Source organism: Spermophilus citellus (assembly GCF_964194105.1).
Source record: "Spermophilus citellus genome assembly, chromosome: 5".
NCBI lineage: Eukaryota > Metazoa > Chordata > Mammalia > Rodentia > Sciuridae > Spermophilus > Spermophilus citellus.
The window spans coordinates 86429675-86451711 of NC_138186.1; the positions used below are offsets into that span (position 1 = coordinate 86429675).

At 32.4% G+C, this 22037-nt stretch overlaps 2 protein-coding genes across 8 annotated transcripts in view; one reads left to right on the forward strand and one right to left on the reverse strand.

The window, feature by feature from the left end:
* Positions 1-19858, forward strand: part of MYO6 (myosin VI) — a 156508-nt gene extending 136650 nt beyond the window's left edge. For 4 of the 7 annotated variants that reach the window (XM_081294322.1, XM_081294323.1, XM_081294321.1 and 1 more), the window contains 8 exons: positions 495-655; positions 3058-3087; positions 5742-5780; positions 8565-8668; positions 9812-9943; positions 12587-12613; positions 14921-15139; positions 15674-19858. In XM_081294322.1, coding sequence (XP_081150448.1) covers positions 495-655; positions 3058-3087; positions 5742-5780; positions 8565-8668; positions 9812-9943; positions 12587-12613; positions 14921-15139; positions 15674-15873 — 912 coding nt within the window. In that variant the 3' untranslated portion in view covers positions 15874-19858. The remainder of the gene's footprint in view (positions 1-494; positions 656-3057; positions 3088-5741; positions 5781-8564; positions 8669-9811; positions 9944-12586; positions 12614-14920; positions 15140-15673) is intronic. The other 3 variants (XM_081294324.1, XM_081294325.1, XM_081294326.1) reach the window with 3 other exon arrangements.
* Positions 19859-21717: 1859 nt separating this feature from the next.
* IMPG1 (interphotoreceptor matrix proteoglycan 1) overlaps positions 21718-22037 on the reverse strand; it is a gene marked incomplete at both ends in the record, with an annotated part of 151270 nt that continues 150950 nt past the window's right edge. Inside the window, one exon of the mRNA XM_081294998.1 lies at positions 21718-21795. Coding sequence (XP_081151124.1) covers positions 21718-21795 — 78 coding nt within the window. The remainder of the gene's footprint in view (positions 21796-22037) is intronic.

The following is a 22037-nucleotide window of genomic DNA, read 5'->3' on the forward strand; positions in this document are numbered from 1 at the left end:
ATGATATATTTTGTCTTCATTATCTGACGTTAAATAATATATATCCATTAATATATATATTATATAAATTATATTATATTAATATGTAATATATAAATATATATTAAATATGTATAGTATACATAGTAATATATAATTATATATGTATAATTTTTAAAAATATATTTTTTAGATGTTGATATATACCTTTATTTTATTCACTTATTTTTATATGTGCTGCTGAGAATCGAACCCAGTACCTCATACATGCTAGGCAAGCTCTCTACCACTGAATCACAACCCCAGCCCCTATGTGTACGATTATTTTACACACATACACACACACACATACATACACACACATATAACATATAATAAATGTAATCCTTAGTTCTTAATAAGAAAGCATTTAGAACTAAGGAACCATTAGGTCTTCCTTTTATTTTAAGTAATAATGAAGAGTGATCAAGTAACATGTGAAGAACTCTTGGTGAAATGGCTGTCTTGCTTGGTAGGCTGAGGTGGAGGAGCAGCTGGCCCGACAGAGGGAAGAGGAGTCCCAGCAGCAAGCAGTTCTGGAGCAGGAGCGCAGAGACAGGGAGCTGGCCCTGCGGATCGCCCAGAGTGAATCTGAGCTCATCAGTGATGAGGCCCAGGGTGACCAGGCACTCCGGAGGTACTGGGGCCCTTGTGTGGGAGGGTTGCACCTTCTCCATTTCTTTTTTTATCTTTCTGCTTTTCAGTTACATGTAAAAGAGAACAGGAGAAAATCATATCCCTTAGATCCTGTTATGTTTGAAGTAAAATCATTTAAGTTATATCTGCTTTTATACCCAAATGAATGAAACAATTGATTTGCCATTAAATTGTTGAACTGTTGAAAAATAAAATTTCAGTTAGTGAGTACTCTGTTAAGAAAACATCTCAACTTTTATTCTGAAGTTGTCTTTAAGAGTATTACATATTAGGTAGACATATAATTTCCAAGTTCTTGTCAAGCACTGAGAGAAATTATTAACTGTACTGTATGCAGTTTTTTGTTTAGGATTTTTTTATTTTCCTAAAGCCCAATTTTTTTTAAACCATATTTCTGAAAGAAGGAGATTTACCCTCCAGTGTCTCAGAATAAAAGGAGTTCCTTCCCAATAAAGGAGGTAAATCGTATTGAAATATTTGGGCTCCTCTGATTTCTGAATGATATCTCTAAATATCATAAAGGAGTGTGGAAGAATATGGAAATTATTAATACTTCACAAGAAGTTTCAGGGAGGTTTTAATATTTTTCATTTAAAACTTATAAGAAAGAAACAGTAATTGTTTTGATAATTTATTTGTAAGAAAAAAACAAAACTAGCTTGTAGGACTCCTCCATATGTTGACATATATACTTTATGAATATATGTGTGTATATATACTGAGAGGCAAACATGTAACAAAATACAGTTAACTGTAATAAAACTATAGTTAAATTACAACCACTAGATGGAGCTATTTCTTAGTGAAATGAAAAGACCTGGGTTCAAATTGCAAGATGAATCATAAGGAAATTGCAATTTGAATTAGCTAAAAACACAGATGGGGAAGAAAAGGGTTTGTTAAGTTGCCTTTTTCTAGTAAATGATTATTTTGAGAAGCTCTCAAGTCTGAATTATATATGAAAGTATATTAGGGTAAATGAACTTTCTAGACCTATTATAAACAAAAGGTGTTATTATTAAGCTTTTGGGTTTGAGGTCATTATAATTAAAATATTTTGGCTCATCTTTGCCTTTTGTATATGCAGACTTGGCTCAGCTGCTCTCCTGTTCTTTTCACCTGTGTCTGTTGGGATGACTAGAGAATTGCCTAGCAGCCAGGCCAGACTTCGAGTAAGCCCTGCTCTGACAGCTGCTATCTCTAATGTCTATGCTGCAGCACAACAGTGGACAGAGCAGGGTTTATTGTAGGTGAAGTTCATTTCTTAGTGACTCACTAATAGAATAATTATTGGTATTCATTGTCAAGCTTTATGTTTATGCATTTGAAAGAGTAAGCTATATCCACTGTCATTACACAGGCTGTGTGCAAGTCACTGCCTTGTATGTAGATTGCTTTCCTCTTTTCAGGAAGGTACACTTCTTTCAGGGTGAGTCCACTCTAGAAAGAGTAGACATTTAGGATTTTCATGGTAAAATCATGTAAATGACAAGTTACCTGCAGTGTAAATTAAACATAATTATCTAGTCTATGGGACCATTATTGAATAATGAGGTATGCATGCCATTAAGACTTTAAAGGCAGAAGAGTGAATTGGTTCTTTTGTGGTATAGCCCTAGATGCCTCCTCCTCTGCAGCCTTCTTCTATGACCCTCATGTTGTCTGAGCTCCTTCCCTTGTTGTGATTATTTTATACTCCATACTACAAACATCAGCACTTCATTATGGATAATGTTTTTACATTAATATTCTATTTTTGATAGTTTTATTCCATGGACTATAATTTAATGTTTTTGAATGTTTATTTTACCTTTATTAGTGTTGAATTCTTTCTATATCAAATTTATGAATGAGACTTCTCCAAATAAATTAATTTGTAAGAAACAGCATGAAAATTTCCATGGGCTCTGTGATGTGTAAATATATGCAGATGGATTTTGCTACAATAAACAATATAAAGTTGCTTTTCCAGCTTAGATTCCTCTGGAGTAACTTCTAAGTAACAATCATTTTCCACATGTTTTAAAATATAATCTAAATCAACTACATACATGAACCTTGATGCAAAGTAACAATTTCAAATTACCTGAAATTGTAAAGTAATATCCAGTTTCTGTTAAGAATGAATCTCACAATGTACAAATTTTCCAATCTAGATGAATTTGCTCTTTAATTTTCATTGAATGCTTTTCATTTATTCTTTCATAATTACTTTAATGAAGATTTAAAAAATATATGAAAATTCTGAGTCATCTCTTACAGATGAAAGATGATTGAATTTTTTAATCCCATGAATAAAATAATTGAAACACAAATTGACCCAATGTAGTTTTACAATTCAGAGTTGGTTATGATATTAACTAAAATATATTCTTTTCACAGAAATGATGGAACAAGACCTAAAATGACACCGTATGTCATTTTTCTTTACTTTTTTTTTTAATAGAGTATGGATATTTTGTGGGGAGTCGGTTTCCTCCAGGGAGTAGTTTATTTCATTTTAGTAAAAGAGAGTGAGATAATATTGTTTCATTTTTTTTCCTTTCCTGAGGAAAATGTTTGATGCTCAATTTCAGTAGTTTTTGATTTGATTTCTTTTTTTGTGTGTGTTGTCTTTGCTTAAATGTTGATAGTTTATTTTACATATTTTTAACTTTCCCTTACCCCTTATAGCAGCAGGTATGGAGAAATAAATAAGTAAAATATTCAAGTTTAAGAATATAATTAATTCTAATAATATCTGAAATAGGTCATAGTCTGAAGTTACATATGTAATATCTTTTGTAATGTAAATCTCCCCATAGAGAGTGAATACTAGAAACACTTGGGATATAAATAAAATCTGAATTTTAACAGCTTTCAGGATTCCATATGTAACCTTTATTTTGATGATTCCCAGCTCTGTCAGACATAAGTATGAATAGCAAATATTTTATAGATTATGTAACCTATAAATATTTCCAAAAAATACATATAAAGGAAAAAGAAAAAGATAGTCATTTATAATAAAACATTAATTTATTTTAATATGAAACTACTTGTGCATAATTTCAACAGAAGACATAATCAAGTAATCAGATATTTTTACTTATACATAGAATCTCTATGAATGCCATTGAATGCCAACGCAGATTGATATAGGAATGTTGTGTAAGAAACTCAAATGCCATGAAATTGTGAACAGTCCTTTTTAAAGTTCTGAACAGAACTATATACAATTTCCTCTCAATTACACAATATTTGTGTCCCTAGAAAAATTCTGTTTTAAAACCATGCAAAAAACATATTGTTTATGTGTGAAGCTTTGTTCACAAGTGAAATATGTATTTGTATGTATGTATTTCACCCTTATGTGTCTGGCAGACTTGTCAAAGTTACACGTGTCATGGGACAGTTCTTCCTGTGCAGGATATTTAAAATTCCTGATTCCATATTACAGTACATGCCAGGAATGCACACCCACATCATTGTTGTTACTTCAGTGCCCCCAGAAATTTCAAAAATTATCTCTGATAGGCATTGTTGGCCCACCCTTCATTAGGACAACCACTTTGTTACCATTGAGCTTGAGTTGTATAAGCCTTGCAACCAATGTCTAAGATGAAATTATGAGCATTTGCATATAGTTTAGCAAAATTGGAGTAAAAAATAGCACTTACGTACAAGGATCATTTCTGTCAAATGAATTTGGTGTAGTGAGTTTGGTATAGGTCAGGTGTAGCTGAATGTGAGGCCAGGAAGAATAATAATTCAGTAGAGATTGCCTACTTTGTAGTGGTAAAGTATACAGAGAAATTTCTGTACAATCTACAGATCAAGTTTTAAAGAGCTTTGAAAAGGCATTTGACTCCCTTGAAACCTCTGTGGGAAACAGTGGAGTAAGATTTAGAACAAAGATTTGGTAAAAAAGGAAACATTGAGGTGGGATGATAGTAGAATTAATAATACTTAGCAAAATCATACTGAATTTGTTGGCTAGAAAATTCTGAGAAACTGTTTAGATTGAGAAACTACGTAGATGAATTAAATGTATTGCTCAAAAGATGATTTTTATTGGACTATATTTGTGTGTTATATATTATTGTCCTTCCTCATCAGTTTTGAAAGATTTCTTTTTCTCTGGCTCTGCTTGCTCAGATAGACCTCCACCAGTACCTGATTGTAGCCAATGTTCATTATAAGAGAAGAGAAATACAGACTGCTCTTTTAATCCCAGCTCTTAGCAGGCATCTTGGAAACTGCCCTGTAGCAAATATATTCAGCTTCTTTTCTCACAATTTTTACTAATCTGTAGGGTTTTGAGGTTACAAAGTCGGATTAATAGAATGAATGGGAATATGATTATGAGGGTAGAAGAGCAAGAGTAGGAAAATAAAATTATGAAGTTAAAGTGTTGATGAGCACAATGAAACTTCTGTTTCATTTCACAGTATTAAGCAAATATTAAGAAAAGTTAGTCTCCAGGGTAATAAAGAAGAATAAGTTTTTGCTTTGGGAAATATTTATCCTTGGAAGGCCAGAATGCTTCAGATCTTCCATTTAGCAAGTGTTTGTAAGATTTTCTTTCTTTCTTTTTTTTTTTTTAATGCTTTGATTTGGAGTTTTAGAGCTTTGACTACATCAGATTTGTATTTAAACCCGGACACTGTAAAATATATTATCTTGGTTTACCACTGTGATGCTTTGTCTAATTAATATTTACTAAGCAAGACTGGTACAAAAATACTAAAATAGAATTCATATCCTGCCAAATTTCCCATATACATTTAGAACATGCTATTTATGTTATATATATAAGAAATACAGAAACATGGGCTTAAAGATATTTTATCAATAATTTTCTACCAAAAAATGACTTTAACAGGATTTAAACAAAAATTTTGCCATGTTTAATAGATTATTTGAAAGTGTATCCTAGACTTTTACCAAGTAAAATAACTATAAATGACTAATATATGGATAATCATAATGAAAATATAAACTTTTAATGATATGTTCAGATCTTTTAAGTAACTTATGTAATGCGTCTTATATATAACTATGTCATATTATCATTTTTCTTATAGGGAACAAATGGCCAAAGAAATGTCAGAATTTTTGAGTAGGTTAGTTCAGGGTATTTGGGGAAATATGTTCACCTCAAAATCATATTTAAAATTGCTTTTGATTATTTGGACTAGAACCTGTTATATGAATGGCCCACTCTTTTTCCATCTAAATTTTCTGTACAAGACATGTCACTTTCACCCTATCCCATCCCAACACAGAAAAAGATAAAAAACAATATCTATCAATTCATGTTTCTCAGTGAGGATAAATTGGCATTCTGAAAGTGAAAATTTCTTGCCATTCTGCCTATCACCTGCCCCCACCAATTCCGTCTCAGTAAGGGACTCCTTCCCATCATCCAAAAGAAAAAAAAGGTAGTTTTTAACTCCTCCTGAGGAGTGTGCTTCTCTTAATTTGGGAATCAACTACACCTAGTTGAAGGGGAAATGGAGGAAGAGTGTGGCTCCTGAGGGACTCTGCTCCACCAGTGGTTTTTAAAGCTACTGTATAAATAGACTCCCCAAAGAAAAGAGCTTCCTGACAGGATCTGGTCCATCACCTTTATAAGTGGATGTGAATCAATAACATTTTAATTGTCAATTTTGAAGTTACAAAATTAATTAAAAGTGCTAACTATTAAAAATCAACCCAGTTTTGCTACTATTTGTGTTGTTTACGTGATTATCTTTATAACAAGTCTAATAGTCAATTACACCTTTATTTTAATATTTTAACTCCACAGATGAGAGGAGGGGAAGAACTTAAATGAATTGCATTCATAGATTTCTTCTAATACCAGTTTTTTTAAGCAGGTGTATTTTTGTTTGAAATAATATGAATGAAAAGCTAGTATTTTTAAAATCATATTTTATGCAATAATAATTTGAATTCAGTGATATTTTAAAAAGTATCGAAATGCCCTTATGTATATTCTGATGTCTTATGTGTATTCTGACAATCTATAAAACTATACTATATAAATTAACTTTCTCTTTCAAAAGAAGGCAGCAACAACAAAACCCATAATAATTTTCAGCTTACTCTTCTAGAAAAGACTTCTAGAAGAATAGACCAAAAAAAAAAAGAACTTTTTTTGGGGGCAGGGGCAGTTTATTGAGTGGTAGTTTAGGCATGTAGAAAAGAATATATGAATAAAGTTTAAGTATAATTTATTGTCAAGGGTAATAGAGAGACCTTGCTGACACACAGCTGGCTCTTTTTGAGAAAAGCAATTAAGAATAAAAAGCTACATGGAATATTGCCAGTCATACAGTTTTTGAAAAATACAGATTCTGCAGTAAACCTAAAACAGCTTTTACCATAAAAATACAGGCAGGATTAAATGGCCACACATTTTTTTATGTCCAGTCTTATATAGAAGACAATCACCATGTCAAACAATTTGAAACATGCTATATTTTGTTCTCTGAACTGAAAATACATATAGGCCATAAAGGCTCAAAGATACCTTGTTTATTTCATTTTAAGCATAGTATTGAATAAACAATTTCCTTTACTTCAAGAAGAACATAATATACTTTCAAATAGCATTTTTCAGTAACATTTGTTAATTGTCTGTATCTTGACTATTTGCTAGGATTATTATTTTTGAAAATGTAAAATGGTGATAACATAAACTTATTTTTCATAATATACATTGATTATCCCTCTTTAAAAGGAAATATTTGCCGAGTACTAGATGATATAGAATTTTCTTGCATTAATCTGAGAAATGGCATTTTAGTTCTTTAATATTTAGTTATATTAATATTTGTGCTACCTTCTTTTCATGTCTTAAAGTCTGATTCAACTCCTCTTTTGTTACATTGAGCAGCTTGATTCTGAGTGTCTGCCATGTGCGAAGTGTAATCTTTTGCTGAAAAGTAATGTTCATTATTACAGAAATTATTCACATATTTTCTGATTAATGATCGCAAACTATGTACACAAAAACCAAATCTTCACTCTGAGTAGCATTATTATGAAAAAGTTGAATTTACCCCCATTTTATCGAGTATCTTAGAGTGTTTTCTTTCCTTTTTCTCATTCAAATGTTTTTCCTAAAAGGTGCAGGATACAACACTCCTGTCCTTTGAAATCAGTTATCTACCTCTTGACCTAAAACCTCTTATGACTCACTAAGTATGAGGATATGGTTTATTCTCTTATGGAACTTTTAGTGTTTCTAGACTCTAGCAGTTCTTTTAGCCTATCTTTTATGACTTTGTTGCAGTTTGGTTACTTACCTCTGGACCCCATAAACGTCCTTATGCCCAGGGAGATTCTGAGTCAGTAGGTGTGGCCATCTGTAACGTTCAGCAGCCCCTGCAGGTGATGGAAATGAGCAGCCCAATGGCTCATAGAAAAGCCATTAATGTGTACTAATGATCTTTTAAATCTGCTGAGAATTTCTTTTTTTGTGTTTGAGAAATACATATAAATGTATTTTTTTAACATTAGCTGTTTATAGATCCATACGAATTTTTAAACTGAATTCTGGGGAAGTCCCTGTAACTAGAATAATGAGATCAAAAGTCCTGATGTAAAAATATAAGGTGGTTATCAAGTGTCATGCTGGAGAATTATAATTTACTTGACCATCTTTTAGTATACCTTTTTTTCCTCCCAGGCATTGAGGGTGTAATCCAGGGGCTCACACATTGGGGTCTACCTGAGATAGACCCCAAGCCCACCATTACACCATTTATATCTCATCTATCAGAGACACAAAAATTATTATGTTTTTCTAGTAGTTTCCAGTTCTCAAACTTATGAATACTTTCTTGGCTCTTTAGTCAATGTTTCAAGTTTAAATACACAAAAATATATAATCATTACAGAGGTCCTGCTGTACAAGCCACCAAGGCAGCTGCTGGTACCAAGAAACATGATCTTAGTAAATGGAAATATGCAGAACTACGTGATACCATTAATACTTCTTGTGGTAAGTGTATGCAGAGGATGAAAAATGTGACGGGTCCATACTGATAGGTAATAAAATAAATATCTATATTGGCAATATTCTTTTAAGTCTGTTAAAGATTTCTTTTTTTGATTTTGAGAAATTTATATATATGTGTGTGTGTGTGTGTGTGTGTGTGTGTGTGTATGTATGTATTTTTTTAACATTAGCTGTTTACATATACATCAGATATAGAGTGGGATGGCATATATATATAATATTATATATATATATATATATTATGTAAATTAACTTAAACTGGTCTGTTACTCTTTGTTCCCTTGAAATAAGACCTAATTTATTCAGAAAACCAAAAGAAATACTTGATAAATCAAGTGCATTTTGCCTGTGTCTTACCCAGGCCAGAGAGGAGGAGCAAATACATGTTATGGTTTGGGCTACATTAATGACTGGCTCTTCTAATGTTATTTGTAATAGTTAAATACCTGCATGTCTCAATCTTTTAGACATGAATACAGAGTGACAAATAGCAATGTAGTTATTTATTTTTAAATCTATTTTTCTCCTAACAGAAAAATTGTGTAAAAAACAATATTCAGAGGACCCCACGTAGTTATGTTCTTGTTTAAATCACAGTGTTTGAATTCAGGATTCTCTGTCTAGGAATGAAAACATCATGATTGGACAGAATTTCTCAGTGTGTTCTTTTCCTTTTCACTGAATAGATCTGAATAATTGTGAATATAAAAAATGTGTTGCATCTAAATCTGGATTATTTTTGAGCATGACTTTTTATTGTTAACCTTTCTGGTTTAGTTTCTTCAAATATAGAATACCTGTTTAGTTCAACATTCTTATGTAGAACAACTGATATAAGATAGTAATAATGCTTGAGAAAATGCTCTGTTAATGTAAAAGATAATATTATAAACTGCTCATCTTTATGAGTAACTTACTTTTGGTTTTGTACTATTAAATTAAAAGCAAAAGCCTTATGTGTGTATGTGTGTGTGTGTGTGTGTGTGTGTGTGTGTGTGTGCATGCGCATGGATATGGTAGATAGATAGATGTATGTACATCTTTTTATGCCACAGCACAATTTTGTTAGGTGAATAAATTAGGATGTTAACTTTTTAATTTTTTTGACTCTATATAAATCAATAGATATTGAGCTCCTGGCAGCTTGCAGAGAAGAATTTCATAGGAGACTAAAAGTGTATCATGCGTGGAAATCTAAGAACAAGAAGAGAAATACTGAAACAGAGCAACGTGCTCCAAAGTCTGTTACTGATTATGGTAAAAATAAATCTGTATTTTTGACTGTTCCAAAGCATATGTATATAAATATATTTAACTATGTTTGACTTTCAGGTAAAAATATCCAATGTAAATTTTGTCTTTCTCTGGACAGTAATCCTTTGAACCTGATAACAGCCACGGTGGCCTGTCCTTTGTAGCTTTATTTTTATTTAAAGCTATTTTTGTTAAAATTTATTGAGTTTATTTGTTAAAATAAATTCTAGAGGTTAGAATTTTCTTGTCTGTACTGCAGACATTGTTCAGTACTATTGTAAATACATAGTTTTCTACACATAAATATTCACATACATTAAGTTATGTACTCTTTCATGTGTGAAAATGTAAAGATTACTGTGATTTTTTACTTTCCATGTTAAATGAGTTTGACATGTGAAAAATGAATGTTTTTGTTTTCTACAAATTTTATTATTTTTAAATTTAATGTAGCTCAGTTTCTTGGAGTATTTCCCTGAAATACCCAAATATTGTTATGTTTTTAATATGTAGGCCTTAGTATCTTCTGGTTCCTCTCAGAATAGGATTATAGCCCAGAAAAGGAAAGGAATTTGTACATATGTTCTTCATTAACATTGTAATTCCTTTGTTTAAAAAAGGTCACTGCAAATCTTTTTTATAATTTTGTAAAATGTGAGTGAGAAATGTTACTTTGGTTCAGACTAGTTAGTGTTGTGCCTGCACCATGAATTGATTTTTTTGACTGGGATCTTATTATGTAAAAGGCCAAGTATATATTTGAAATTAGAAAATGATCAGATTACCCTAGTAAAAGCAACACAAGCTTTAACATTAATTTTCCGAATACCTGTGATATGTGTGTTGTAATTTCTGTCTTTAAAGCAATTATTGGAATTTCATTTATTCAACTTGCTGCTTTTATACTGTCATGGTTTATTAGCTTAGTTCCAGTTAATGTCAAGATGATAGCAGGCTTAATATCTTTTTTCAAAAAGGGATGTTTTCTTGACACTTGATAGTAGAGTTAGTAATTATGACCCAAGTTTCCTTAGAAAATGAGCTCTTGGATGTATTTGGCTTTTCTTGGATGTATTTTATTTACCTTCCAAGTAAATAAAAGCAATGATTGAATAAAGTCAGTTAAATGGTGAAATTTTAGCATTTCTAAATTGTTGCAAGGAATAGATTGAGGGCAACATTGTTATTAGTAAGGAAGATATTAATGCCATTGAAAGCTGAAAGGGTGTTACCAGGCAGAATATAACACTGTGAAGAGACATTGAGACCTTACATATAACTAAAAAATGGCAGGTGGAAGCTCCATTAAACATTTTCTCTGTGTATTGAAGATGACAGAATGATTTCATTACCTGTTCATTGCCTATATACCAAATTTCTGGCACAATAGCAATGAGCTGTTCTTTTTTGCTATAAATGGTCTAAGTATTACCTTTAGCCTGAAAGATTTTCATTATGTTGTATTTCAAAATTTATATATCTCAGTGATTATACTCAAAGCAAAAAGAAACTAATATTATAATATTCGGTGCACAGACTTTAAATGAATGTACAAATATTTCATATATTTTTAAAGCAAACTTTGATGCTTTATTTAATCTAGCTTTGCCCCCAAAGGTACAAGTAATATATAATTCACCTTGTAGGTTTAAGTACTGTTTCTGTTACTTGTTTATTGGAGACAACAAAAGAGTAAATTAGGAAAATTTCCTAATAATGCCATCTGGGTTTACGAGTTAACTTAGAGATTTTATATGAACATAATTTATATGTATTTAGCCTTCAGATTATTTGAATATCAGCCATTTTTAGTTCTGCTCTGAACCTATCTTGCTTTTCTCTTATAAAATTTAGTCTGACACAGGAGTATAGCTAAAGGGAAAGGTGAAGGAGATCAAGATGTTTATTAACAGTTCAGTTGAGAAAATTCTACACTTAGATGGTTTCCTAAGGGGACAGACAGCTAGACACTCTTTAAAAGGAATCGCTACACAGTCTCATATTTAGAAGGATTAGAATTCATTCATTTAAGAAAATAAAATGACATTTTGATTAACAAATATATAACTTGATATTATTGACTCCAAAAATAAACATTGACATTTCTTGGCCAATGCCTATAATAATGAGTGAGAAACTTTCAAACCCTTTTCTTGTGCTGTGCTTAATGAACACACTCTCATCTCATTTACTGAACAAAAAGATTTTCAGAAGTAATTTTTAAGAGAAGTGACAAATTGCCCCCAGTAAATATTTATAATAATTAATTGCTTAAAACAATGATTTTGTAAATAATTTTATCCTATAATTCTTAAAACAAAAATGGCATGAGATTAAAATTTAGAAAATTTTAAGAAATTAAAACATACTGAATATGTGATAAAAGTACTGTGCCTATTAAGTCATTGTGTTAGGTTTTTTGTTTGATATTACTGTGTCCCGAAATTAAAAGAATTTCCTAAAAAAATAGCTTTTTTTTTTTTTTTTTTTTTTTAAAGATCAGAAAGTAGTGTCTGCTTGTAGGTTTTGGCTTATTTACTTGTTAGTCACCACCTCAATTGATGGGATGGATTTACAAATTAGAAATGCTCATTTAATGGTTTTGGCATTTTTATCTTTTCTTCAACATAAAATATTTATTCACAGATTTTGCATCATTTTTGAACAATTCACGTAAGTCAATGGGTGGTAACTCATGAGCTAACTGGAAGATGGGTTGAAATACTTTACAAAGTACTAACTTCTGTTAAACATTGTTTTGCTACAATTTTAAGTGGAATTGTAGTATAATAAAGTTAGTTTATCCTTATTAAGATATATTTTAACTTGAGATGATGCTTTTGTTTGGGTTATTCCAAAATACGTATGCAAAACAAATCTAATTAAATCATTCTCTTGTTTTTTTCAAATTACTTCCATTTTAAAAATAACATTTTAATTGAATATACACAATTCTTATTGTAGCAAAACTATTTCAACTTAGCAGCTGATCTTTTAGAACAAGGACTAACTTAGGTGCTGGTTTCAAACACTGTATTTTCAAACTCTGTGATGATATCTGAACTTCTAGCCAGAGAGATTTGAATTTTGCATGGGAATTTGCAAAAGTTTAATGATGATTCCTCCTAATAGGGAGAGAATATTATTTTGTTACTTTTATAACTTCCTTTGATGCACCTTCTTCTATAATTTAGAAGCTTTGGGTGTCCTTAGTATAAACTAGATTTCTTCCAGAATCAAGTGAGCAATAATGATTTGGATATAATGTCAAATTTATTTTATTAACTAGTTGAGCCTGATTTTTTAAGTGTTTCTAATAATTTATAGGGCTATATTTGAAACATTTCACATTTTTTAAGATAATGCACTCTGATGAGGAAGAAAGTAATTTAGATTAGTTTCAGGCTATTTAATATCTATTTTTTTTAACTTTTCCAGATAGATACTAGTTTCTAGCTTCCTCAACAAATTTTCAGTTCTCTCATTAGTAGAAATGGCTATGAGAGACTTTGTTTGGTTTTTCAATTGTATTCAATGTGTTGAGTTACAGGAGACTTGTTTTAAAAGAAAAAAATAGGTTAATTAATGGATGACTGTCAGTTTCAGAGTGTATTTCCAATCAACTGGACATTAAATTTTAGTTTACTACTTAAGATGGAAGGAAGGGGTTTTGTTTTTTGATCCTTTTTAGGGTGTTAGTACTGAGCACAAATATAATCACTGTGCTACAAGTAGCTTTTTGGGAACAGGAACAAGAGATTAAATAAGCACATCTCTGTTAATAATGCTAAAGGTGTTGCGAAGTTTTTAAAGTCACTAACCCAACTGGCTTCTCATTCTTTCATAGGTATATATAGCTTTGCTAACTGCTTTTTTCTTTCCCTGGTTTGCAAAGAAATTCAACTGCTATAACCCGTTTGCTGTTTCTTGGTGTAGAAAGTAGATGTGAGAGTATTTTCATCCTTTCAGTATTTGAAAGTTCTTACAAAAGCCACGTGGCTGTCCTTGATTTTTATAACATATATATCTTATACAATTTTTCATTGACATACTTTGATTTTCATACTGATATTCTTGGAACTGCAGTAAATGGTTGGTCTACTTTTAAAGTTGTGAGTATAAAGCATATTAAACAGGCTTACCAAAATTATGCTATTAAAGATGTAAAGTCATTGCCCCAGGGAAATGTTTGTATTTGCAGATAAAATAAAAACCTAATTGTTCTGTAATGAAAATTGAGTAAGGGAAGAAAGATTAATATGAGTGCATTGCTTAGTACTAGCAGAAAAGCAAAGATTTTTATTTTCTATTGGTGAGGAGAAGCAAGGAATATAGCCTTTCCATTTATTTCAGTGGATTTCCAAGAGAAAAGTGATTTCAAAGTAAGTAAATATTCATGCTTACTCTGTAGGTCTTTTGGGTGGTTTTGTTAAGAATTTGCTGAAATATTTTTAATATTTGTGTTATCTTGGCTGTTTGAAATCCCCAAATCCATTAAAAAAAGATTTTATATGGCTTCCACATTTTGTAAAATAGTGATTAAATCAACAAATCTTTTCAAGTTTTTTTACATTACTGTTTGTTTTCCTATAAATAGTTCAACAGAAATTACTTTGCAGAATTAATTGGAGAGCTTTTGAAATCTAGTAAATAATATTTTTCTTCTGCCACATGAGTTTATTTCAGGTTACTGCTGACAGTCATTTGTGAGAATCTGGTAGAGTTTTGGTGGTGATGGTGGTGATGGTGGTGGTGATTGTGCATGCACCCATGCATGCGTTGCCAAGGAACATCTTTAGGGAAAGATAACAAAGAACTTACATTCTGAATTGAATTCATTTATTGGTGATTAATATTTACACTTTAAGTTTGCTATTATGAGTCCCCCCAACTTTTTGGTAAAAATTCTTGTGCATTGTAGTATTGAAATCTGTTTCTTTTCTCTTGAGCTGTTCTGACTTTTCTTATTGTGTGTAATAGCTCAGCAGAACCCAGCAACTCAGCTTCCTGCCAGGCAGCAGGAGATGGAAATGAACCGGCAGCAGCGTTTCTTCCGCATTCCATTCATCCGCCCTGCTGACCAGTACAAAGACCCTCAGAGTAAAAAAAAAGGCTGGTGGTATGCTCATTTTGATGGACCCTGGATTGCCAGGCAAATGGAACTCCATCCCGATAAACCACCCATCCTTCTTGTGGCTGGTATGTATGATTCACGTGGAAATAAAAAATGTATAAAACAAAAAGGATTATGACCCCCTTAAGTGAAACATTCTAATATATAATGCAATAATTCATTTAATTTGAGGGTTGAGTGGTGGAGTTTGGAGGCTAAGTTACATTTCCAGTTAATTGAGGATTAACTGATTTATAATGTAAAATTGCTTAGATTAATTATATCCTAGTAGAGCACATTGAAACTTGTCGGTATCCTAAGAAACTTCACTGATGTTTAATTAAACCCATTGCTTTTGTAATAGCTTGAGGACATGTAGCATTTTTATTAACCTTGATGACTTGTTTGATCAATGGTAATGTTTATAAATTTAGAAGGGTTCCTTAGTGGGGAACAAATTTAAGTTGTTTCTGGTAAATTTATTAAGCAGATTTTCATCTTAAGAAAAGAAAGTCTTAGAAAGCTCTCCAATCTATGAGAATTGATAGTATTTAAGGAATAGAGCTCATAAAAAGTGGTTCTGAAAAGAGATGATAATTTTCTGATGTCTCCTTATGCAGGTAAGGATGACATGGAGATGTGTGAGCTGAATCTTGAAGAGACTGGCCTGACACGGAAGCGCGGTGCTGAGATTTTGCCAAGACAGTTTGAAGAGATTTGGGAACGCTGTGGAGGCATCCAGTACCTTCAGAATGCAATTGAGAGCAGACAAGCTCGACCCACATATGCAACAGCCATGCTGCAGAATCTGTTAAAGTAGATGTTGCAGGCTAACATTATAGCTGAGATCCCTGGTACTGGGTAGGGAGTGTGACCAAGAGATTAACCCTTCCTTGCTCATGTTAGAATTACTTATGCACAATGAGCAGATTTTATAATCATGGCTTTTCATTAATTTAAAGTTAATTAAGGTTATGGTAGTGAATTTGGGACCTAAAAATTGTTTTTGAGTATACGGCAGTAACTCTTAAACTTCTCATTATTCTCATGCTTGTTACACTTGGACTGATTCTGACATTTCTCATTCTTTGCCAACAGACTTCCTAAAGTCCATGATGATTGTTCTCAAGGAAAAGAGAAATTTTTAAAACTTTCAAAATACTTGCTATTTATGGATGACATTGTATGTTCTAACTGGAATAATGAAACCTTAAATTTACAAGAATTAAGGCACTTAAAATTATCAAGACACTGATGTTTGTGGTCTGAAAAGCTATGTATTTTCTCTGCTTTTTTAGAAATTCATGGAAACTTTCATTAAAGATGGAAATTCTGACTTTTTCTCCCTCTCCTTTGCAGTGTATCTTAGTTTGGGTGAAGTAGTTCTTCCTAAGTCCTAGAATTTTGGAAGGAGCTTCAATTTATTTAATTGTTCTGGGATAAAGGAGGAACCAATGATATCCAGCACAGATTAGTTTTCTTTCTTTCTTTTTTTTTTCAATCAAATTTTATGTCAGAATATTCTTTTGATGTTTCATGGACAAATAAAGGAAATTCAGATTGCTTAACTGTCGAAAAGTTTTGAGCTAACTCTTTTAAGAAAGGGAAACAGGGTTTAGATGGCCCTTTGGCTTAACTGGACTAAATTAAAATCTTTCAAGTTCATCTCTATTGTGATTTTTGTATCAGAATCTTGTCCAAGTTGTTTCGTATGATTTAAGCTGATGTTCTGCTTCAAAATCTTTTTTAAAAAACATTCCTAAATTCTTTTTTGTCCTTTGTGATTTTGGTAATTGTAGAGTTGTTTTATAAGCTTTGTAATTCAAAAGCCCTTGTACTTAGTAATTGCTTGTTTCATATAACAGATAATTTAAAAGAGTTTTCTTTGTGTGCTGTCAGCCTTGATCAGATGTTGGCAATTTCAAGCCTAATATTTATGACTTTCACATTAGGAATTTAGAGATAAAAATATATCAAGGAGTTATGTTGACATAATCCTAAGAAGTCTTGTTTGTGTTTTAGAATAAAGTTGGAAAGTAAAATTATTCTCTGTACCTTTTTTCCCCCCTGAGTTTTAAACATGCTAACCTTTGAAATGAAATTTCAGTGATTTTTTTTTTCCTTAGAAAGAATACCTTGGTTAGGAAAATATTTCCCAGCTGATTGGGTTAATGTTTGGGAGCCACAGACACTGTTTTCAGAATTGCTTCTCTCGTAATGTCTTAGTACAGAAATATTTATTTATTATGATGCTGTGCAAATGATTGTCTTGTGTTAAGGAAATGGAATGGCCCTGTCTGTGCTATTAATTAGTTGAGAATGTGAATGTGATTATCTTTTGGAGGCTGTACTGCTTACACTTACCCACCCTTGGATCATTTGGTTCCTATGATTGGTGACAAAAGGTGTAGTTACTGAATAAACGACCTGTTCTCTCTTTTCCATCTCTCGCCTTTAATTGGTGTTTTTGTTTGTGTAGGATAGTGAATGATTAGCTTTATTTCCTAATTATTACTAATGATTAAAGTCCTTGAAAAAAATTTAGTAACCAAATTGATTTTTGATGACTTGTCTCTTCTGTATGGTTTTCAGAAGTAGTTTTATGTATCTCTTAGATATATGAATAGGCACTGGATGGAAAATTAATTAAAAAGTTCAAAATTATTATAATGAAAGAAATGTTTTGAAGAATTTGAAAGAAATATATCACAGCAAAAAAGCATTATTACAAGTCTTCTTGGTTTTTTGACTAAGAATTAATAAAATTAGAATTAGTTTTAAGTCACTTTGTTTCTAATTATGTCACCCAGCTGTCCTAGAATTTATCTATTTAAAATAGTCTCCTGAGTTAATGTGCCTATCAGAACTGCCCGGATTCAGATAGTAGTGTAACCTACATACAGCAGATGTGCATATTTACTGAAGACCTTTTGCTGGAGAAACTTAGAACCCTGACAACCTTTGAGGGGAAACAGAGATATAATGTTCTAAAAGATGTTGATACAGCTGCTTTATCAAACTCACATTCAAACTTATAAATGCTGTGTGAAAACTTTAGGAATCAAAAGCCAATTAACTCATTTTAATCAGTCATTTAAATTGAAATTTAAAATTAAAAGTTTAAACCAATTAACTGTATATAAATAACTAATCTTCTCTTAATGCTTGTCTCATCAGTTCTTTGTGCTTGCCAATACCAGTTCCTTCCATAGTGTATGCTTTGCAAAGGTAGGCATAAATAAAATATTAAAAGAGAAAACAAAATGTTTTTATGTTCAATTCTAATGTAGTCCCTAATTTCACCACCACAGAGTCCTTGATGAGAGCAGGAGGTATTTACAGTGCACATAAGTTAAGAGAACAGTTTTCTTAGTTGCAGAGTTGGGGAGATAGCACTTTCTCAGAGGATTATATGAAGAAGTAAAGAAACACAGGGACACCAGCCCTCATGAAAGACATTCTATTGTTACTCTCATTTGGCTTCTATAATGACTTTTATAGGTCATTCTTTCCAGTGACCTACTGAAATATTCTGTTTTATAAGCAACTGAGAAAAGATCTTAAGGAGAAAATAGGTGATATTTGTGGAAGTGTAGATAATAAAAAACCCCAGGCAAGAACAATAATGAATGTTTATTATTTGTAGAGCTTTATTAATTGTATGTGTGTGTGTTGCTGGGGATTGAACACAGGGCCATGCACATGCCAGGCAAGCCACTTACCACTAAGCTACATCCCTAGCCCCTAATTCCCTAATTGAATATTTCTAAAGATATTTTCACTCACAGGTTATTACTATGGTTCTCAGGGGATCCAAATATGTAGGTCTTTGGTTTCTTTACCTGAAGAGTACTTGGATCAGCAGAATATTCATTGAATGGATCAGTTAATTAATACAACATTAGTGGTAGACCTATTTCCTTATATGAAATAGGTAACAGAGAGGTCAAGTAATTTACTTGTAGACAGTAAAAAAGATATAAATGCCTTTGCTCCAATCACGTGTAGCAGCATTTTCTGGGGAGTTACAAAGGGTGTCTTTCTAGATTCTCAGAAGGGGTGACAGAGTATCTTTCCCTGTTTATCATTACCAGTGGTAACAAGTATTGAGAGTTTTAACCTCTCCCAGAAGATACACTAATGAGGGAGGGGAGGGCAGAGGGTATTTAATAATGAGAATGAGGACTAGTTGGGTGGGTTGGGGGAACAGTTGTAACAATAAGGAAAGAGAAAGGGCAGTGGTCAAGAGAGGGAAAGGTAATATGGTGTTGCACACTGTACACTTTAAGCAACAGAGCATTCCTGTGTCTTTGCTAAATTTAGGATGAATTGTGTGTAACTGAAGAGTAGAACCTATGGTCATTAAACTTGGATCAGGATACACCTGGTGTCCCAATTCTTAGCACAGGAGAATGTGGCCAAGCAGCAAATTAGCATTCTGTTCATGACCCTCATGGAAGGGTAAAGGGGAGATATTTTGAGATATAGAGCCTTCATGTATCAGAACCACATCTTTGAATACAGTTAACTTCAGTTCAAATGGTGTACTTTTTCCCCTTTACTAACCTAATAAATGAAGTAAGTTTGGTTGTTCTTGAAGTTTTTTAGGGGTAATGCACATTCAAAAGGAGAACCTTTAAATCCTAATTTGTACCAATGCAGAATCTCACTTTCAAACTATAAATAGGCTTATTAACTGGCCACTTTTCATGGTTGAAAATTTGTCAATTTGCAACTGTTACCTAATTTTTCTCATTTTATGAAAATATGTGTCTTAACACTTTCTAAAATACTGATGTACCAGAAATACAAATAAATGCTTTCTATGTACAACTTCTTCTTGAATGTTGTTTTTTTTTTTTTTTTAAATAGGTTGTCATAAATAGTGGTAAATGTTGGAATTGTTGGCTGTGTCTCAGATGGGAGAAGTTGAAAAAGTTTGGAATCCTGAAGCTCATTCAGTTATCAAGGCCCAAAGTCTTATGCCAGTTAGCAATAGGAAGAGGCTTGAGACTAAACGGGATTGAAACTTTTGAACTTTGGTCCTGAATTCCTATTGCAATCTCCATTCAGAGAACAGGCAGTACAGTGTATGAGCCACTGCTCCCCATTTGGCCAGATTGGAAGCAAACCAAATGTTGGCTACCTTTCTTTAGGCCCTTAATATTCTGTGAGAAGATACATGTTTTAAAAACTGAGGAGACCCAAAGAAGATTAAAAACTGTGGAGACCCAAAGAAGACTCTTCCTCCCTAAGGCTTTGAATAGAGCTGGTCTATACAGCCTACTCCTTATCTCTCATCAGGAACCTTACTTCTTCCATAAGATAGGTAATTCAAAGAATAAAAGGCATTTACCATAAAAGAGCACCCATCCTCCTCATGAAATGAATATTTACCTAATTCTATTTCTCCATTAAAAACTATATTCCCTATGCAAGTTGATATAGATCTTCACTTTGGGGGAGGATTGAGGTTGGGAATCAGGATGAGAGGTGTGTATTTGCCAGCTCTAGGAACAACTTTTCAAAGGATTGTATCACTTTTTCATGGGAGAATATGACTTCCAACAAGATCACCTCCATTATTAGGATACCGCCTTTATTTTGGTAGCTTACTGTTAGATGTTGCTATCAGTATTTACTGTCTTTTGGGAGCCTTAAAATATCTTGCTTAAAATATTTTATCAAATCCACAAAGCAAATCCATGGGGAGTAGCTAGTAAAACATTCATTTTATTATAAATCTATGAATATAGTACTTGTCACATCTTTTTAAAATTAAGAATTGCAGCAAATATATTTGATAATGGGATTTTTGAAAAATGTACAGGAATAAATTTGAAACATTGAAACTGAACTGGATTATATTTAGGTAAACCCACACCAAAATTAGTGTAGGGGGAAGTATATTATACATCTGTTGGAAAACAGGAATTAGGTCAGATAGAACAACTTCACCTCCCACCTCTTACCAGTATGGTGTCCTTTAAAATCACTTTGTGTGGTAACAAGGTCTTCCCATGATTGATCTATCTGAACCTCAATTTGCCTTTTTTAAAAATAACAATTTAGAAATTTTGGGGAATAAAACAATCTGTTGTGTAAGCGGCAATTGTGTATATAATACTAGTGTCTAAGTGTTGAAGACAAATGTATATCAGATATTGTGTGGAGCATAGATACACTCATCACTTACATTCTGCATACATTCATGCAGTTAGATCTGTATCTCCTTGCACAAATGATCATCTTTTAAATGTACATTATAACATATAAAGTGCTTATTTCCTGATATAATGTTCAATCCCCAAAACAAGAAGTTGCAAATGGTCTTTGGGTAATATTTTAAGGATAGCTAGAAGTAAACCCGGTTTACTATTACCTTGACTATCATCCAAGATGGTCAAAATATGTTTCACTGATTGTGTTTTGGGTTTTAATAAAAAATGCTTTTCAGGATTTGCTAGTCATCAAGTGCATGACTTCTATACTTGAAACATAGTGTGTGCTGGTTCTCAGTGTTGACTCTGTGCCTGGATTCTGATGACCAGTGACTCTACCTGCCTCTGTTTTCAGAATATTGATGGAGTGGACACAGTTTTCTTGAGAAAGCAAATCAACTCTCTTGAGATAGCTTAAATGATAATTTGTACATTTTCAGTTTTTAATTTTCTTCCAAATCTTGATGGTTAAATTCTTCAAGTCCTGCATCCAGTAAGTCAGAATTTCTTTTCTTGGTTCCCTAGAAGAGAAATGGTTTTAAGAGCTTATGGAAGACCATCCAAGGTCAAGTCAAATGTTCATTCTATTATTACCTCCATGGGTGAATGAGAGGATGTGCTTGCCATTTAGAATATCTTCTCTGAAAGTTTGGAGATGCCCTCCGAATATTCTCAGTTTTATAACCTGCTGGGAATGCATCCCATCTTTTCTTAACCCTGTTTAGATCATCCATCTGTTGAAGCAGGGGATGGCAAATAATCT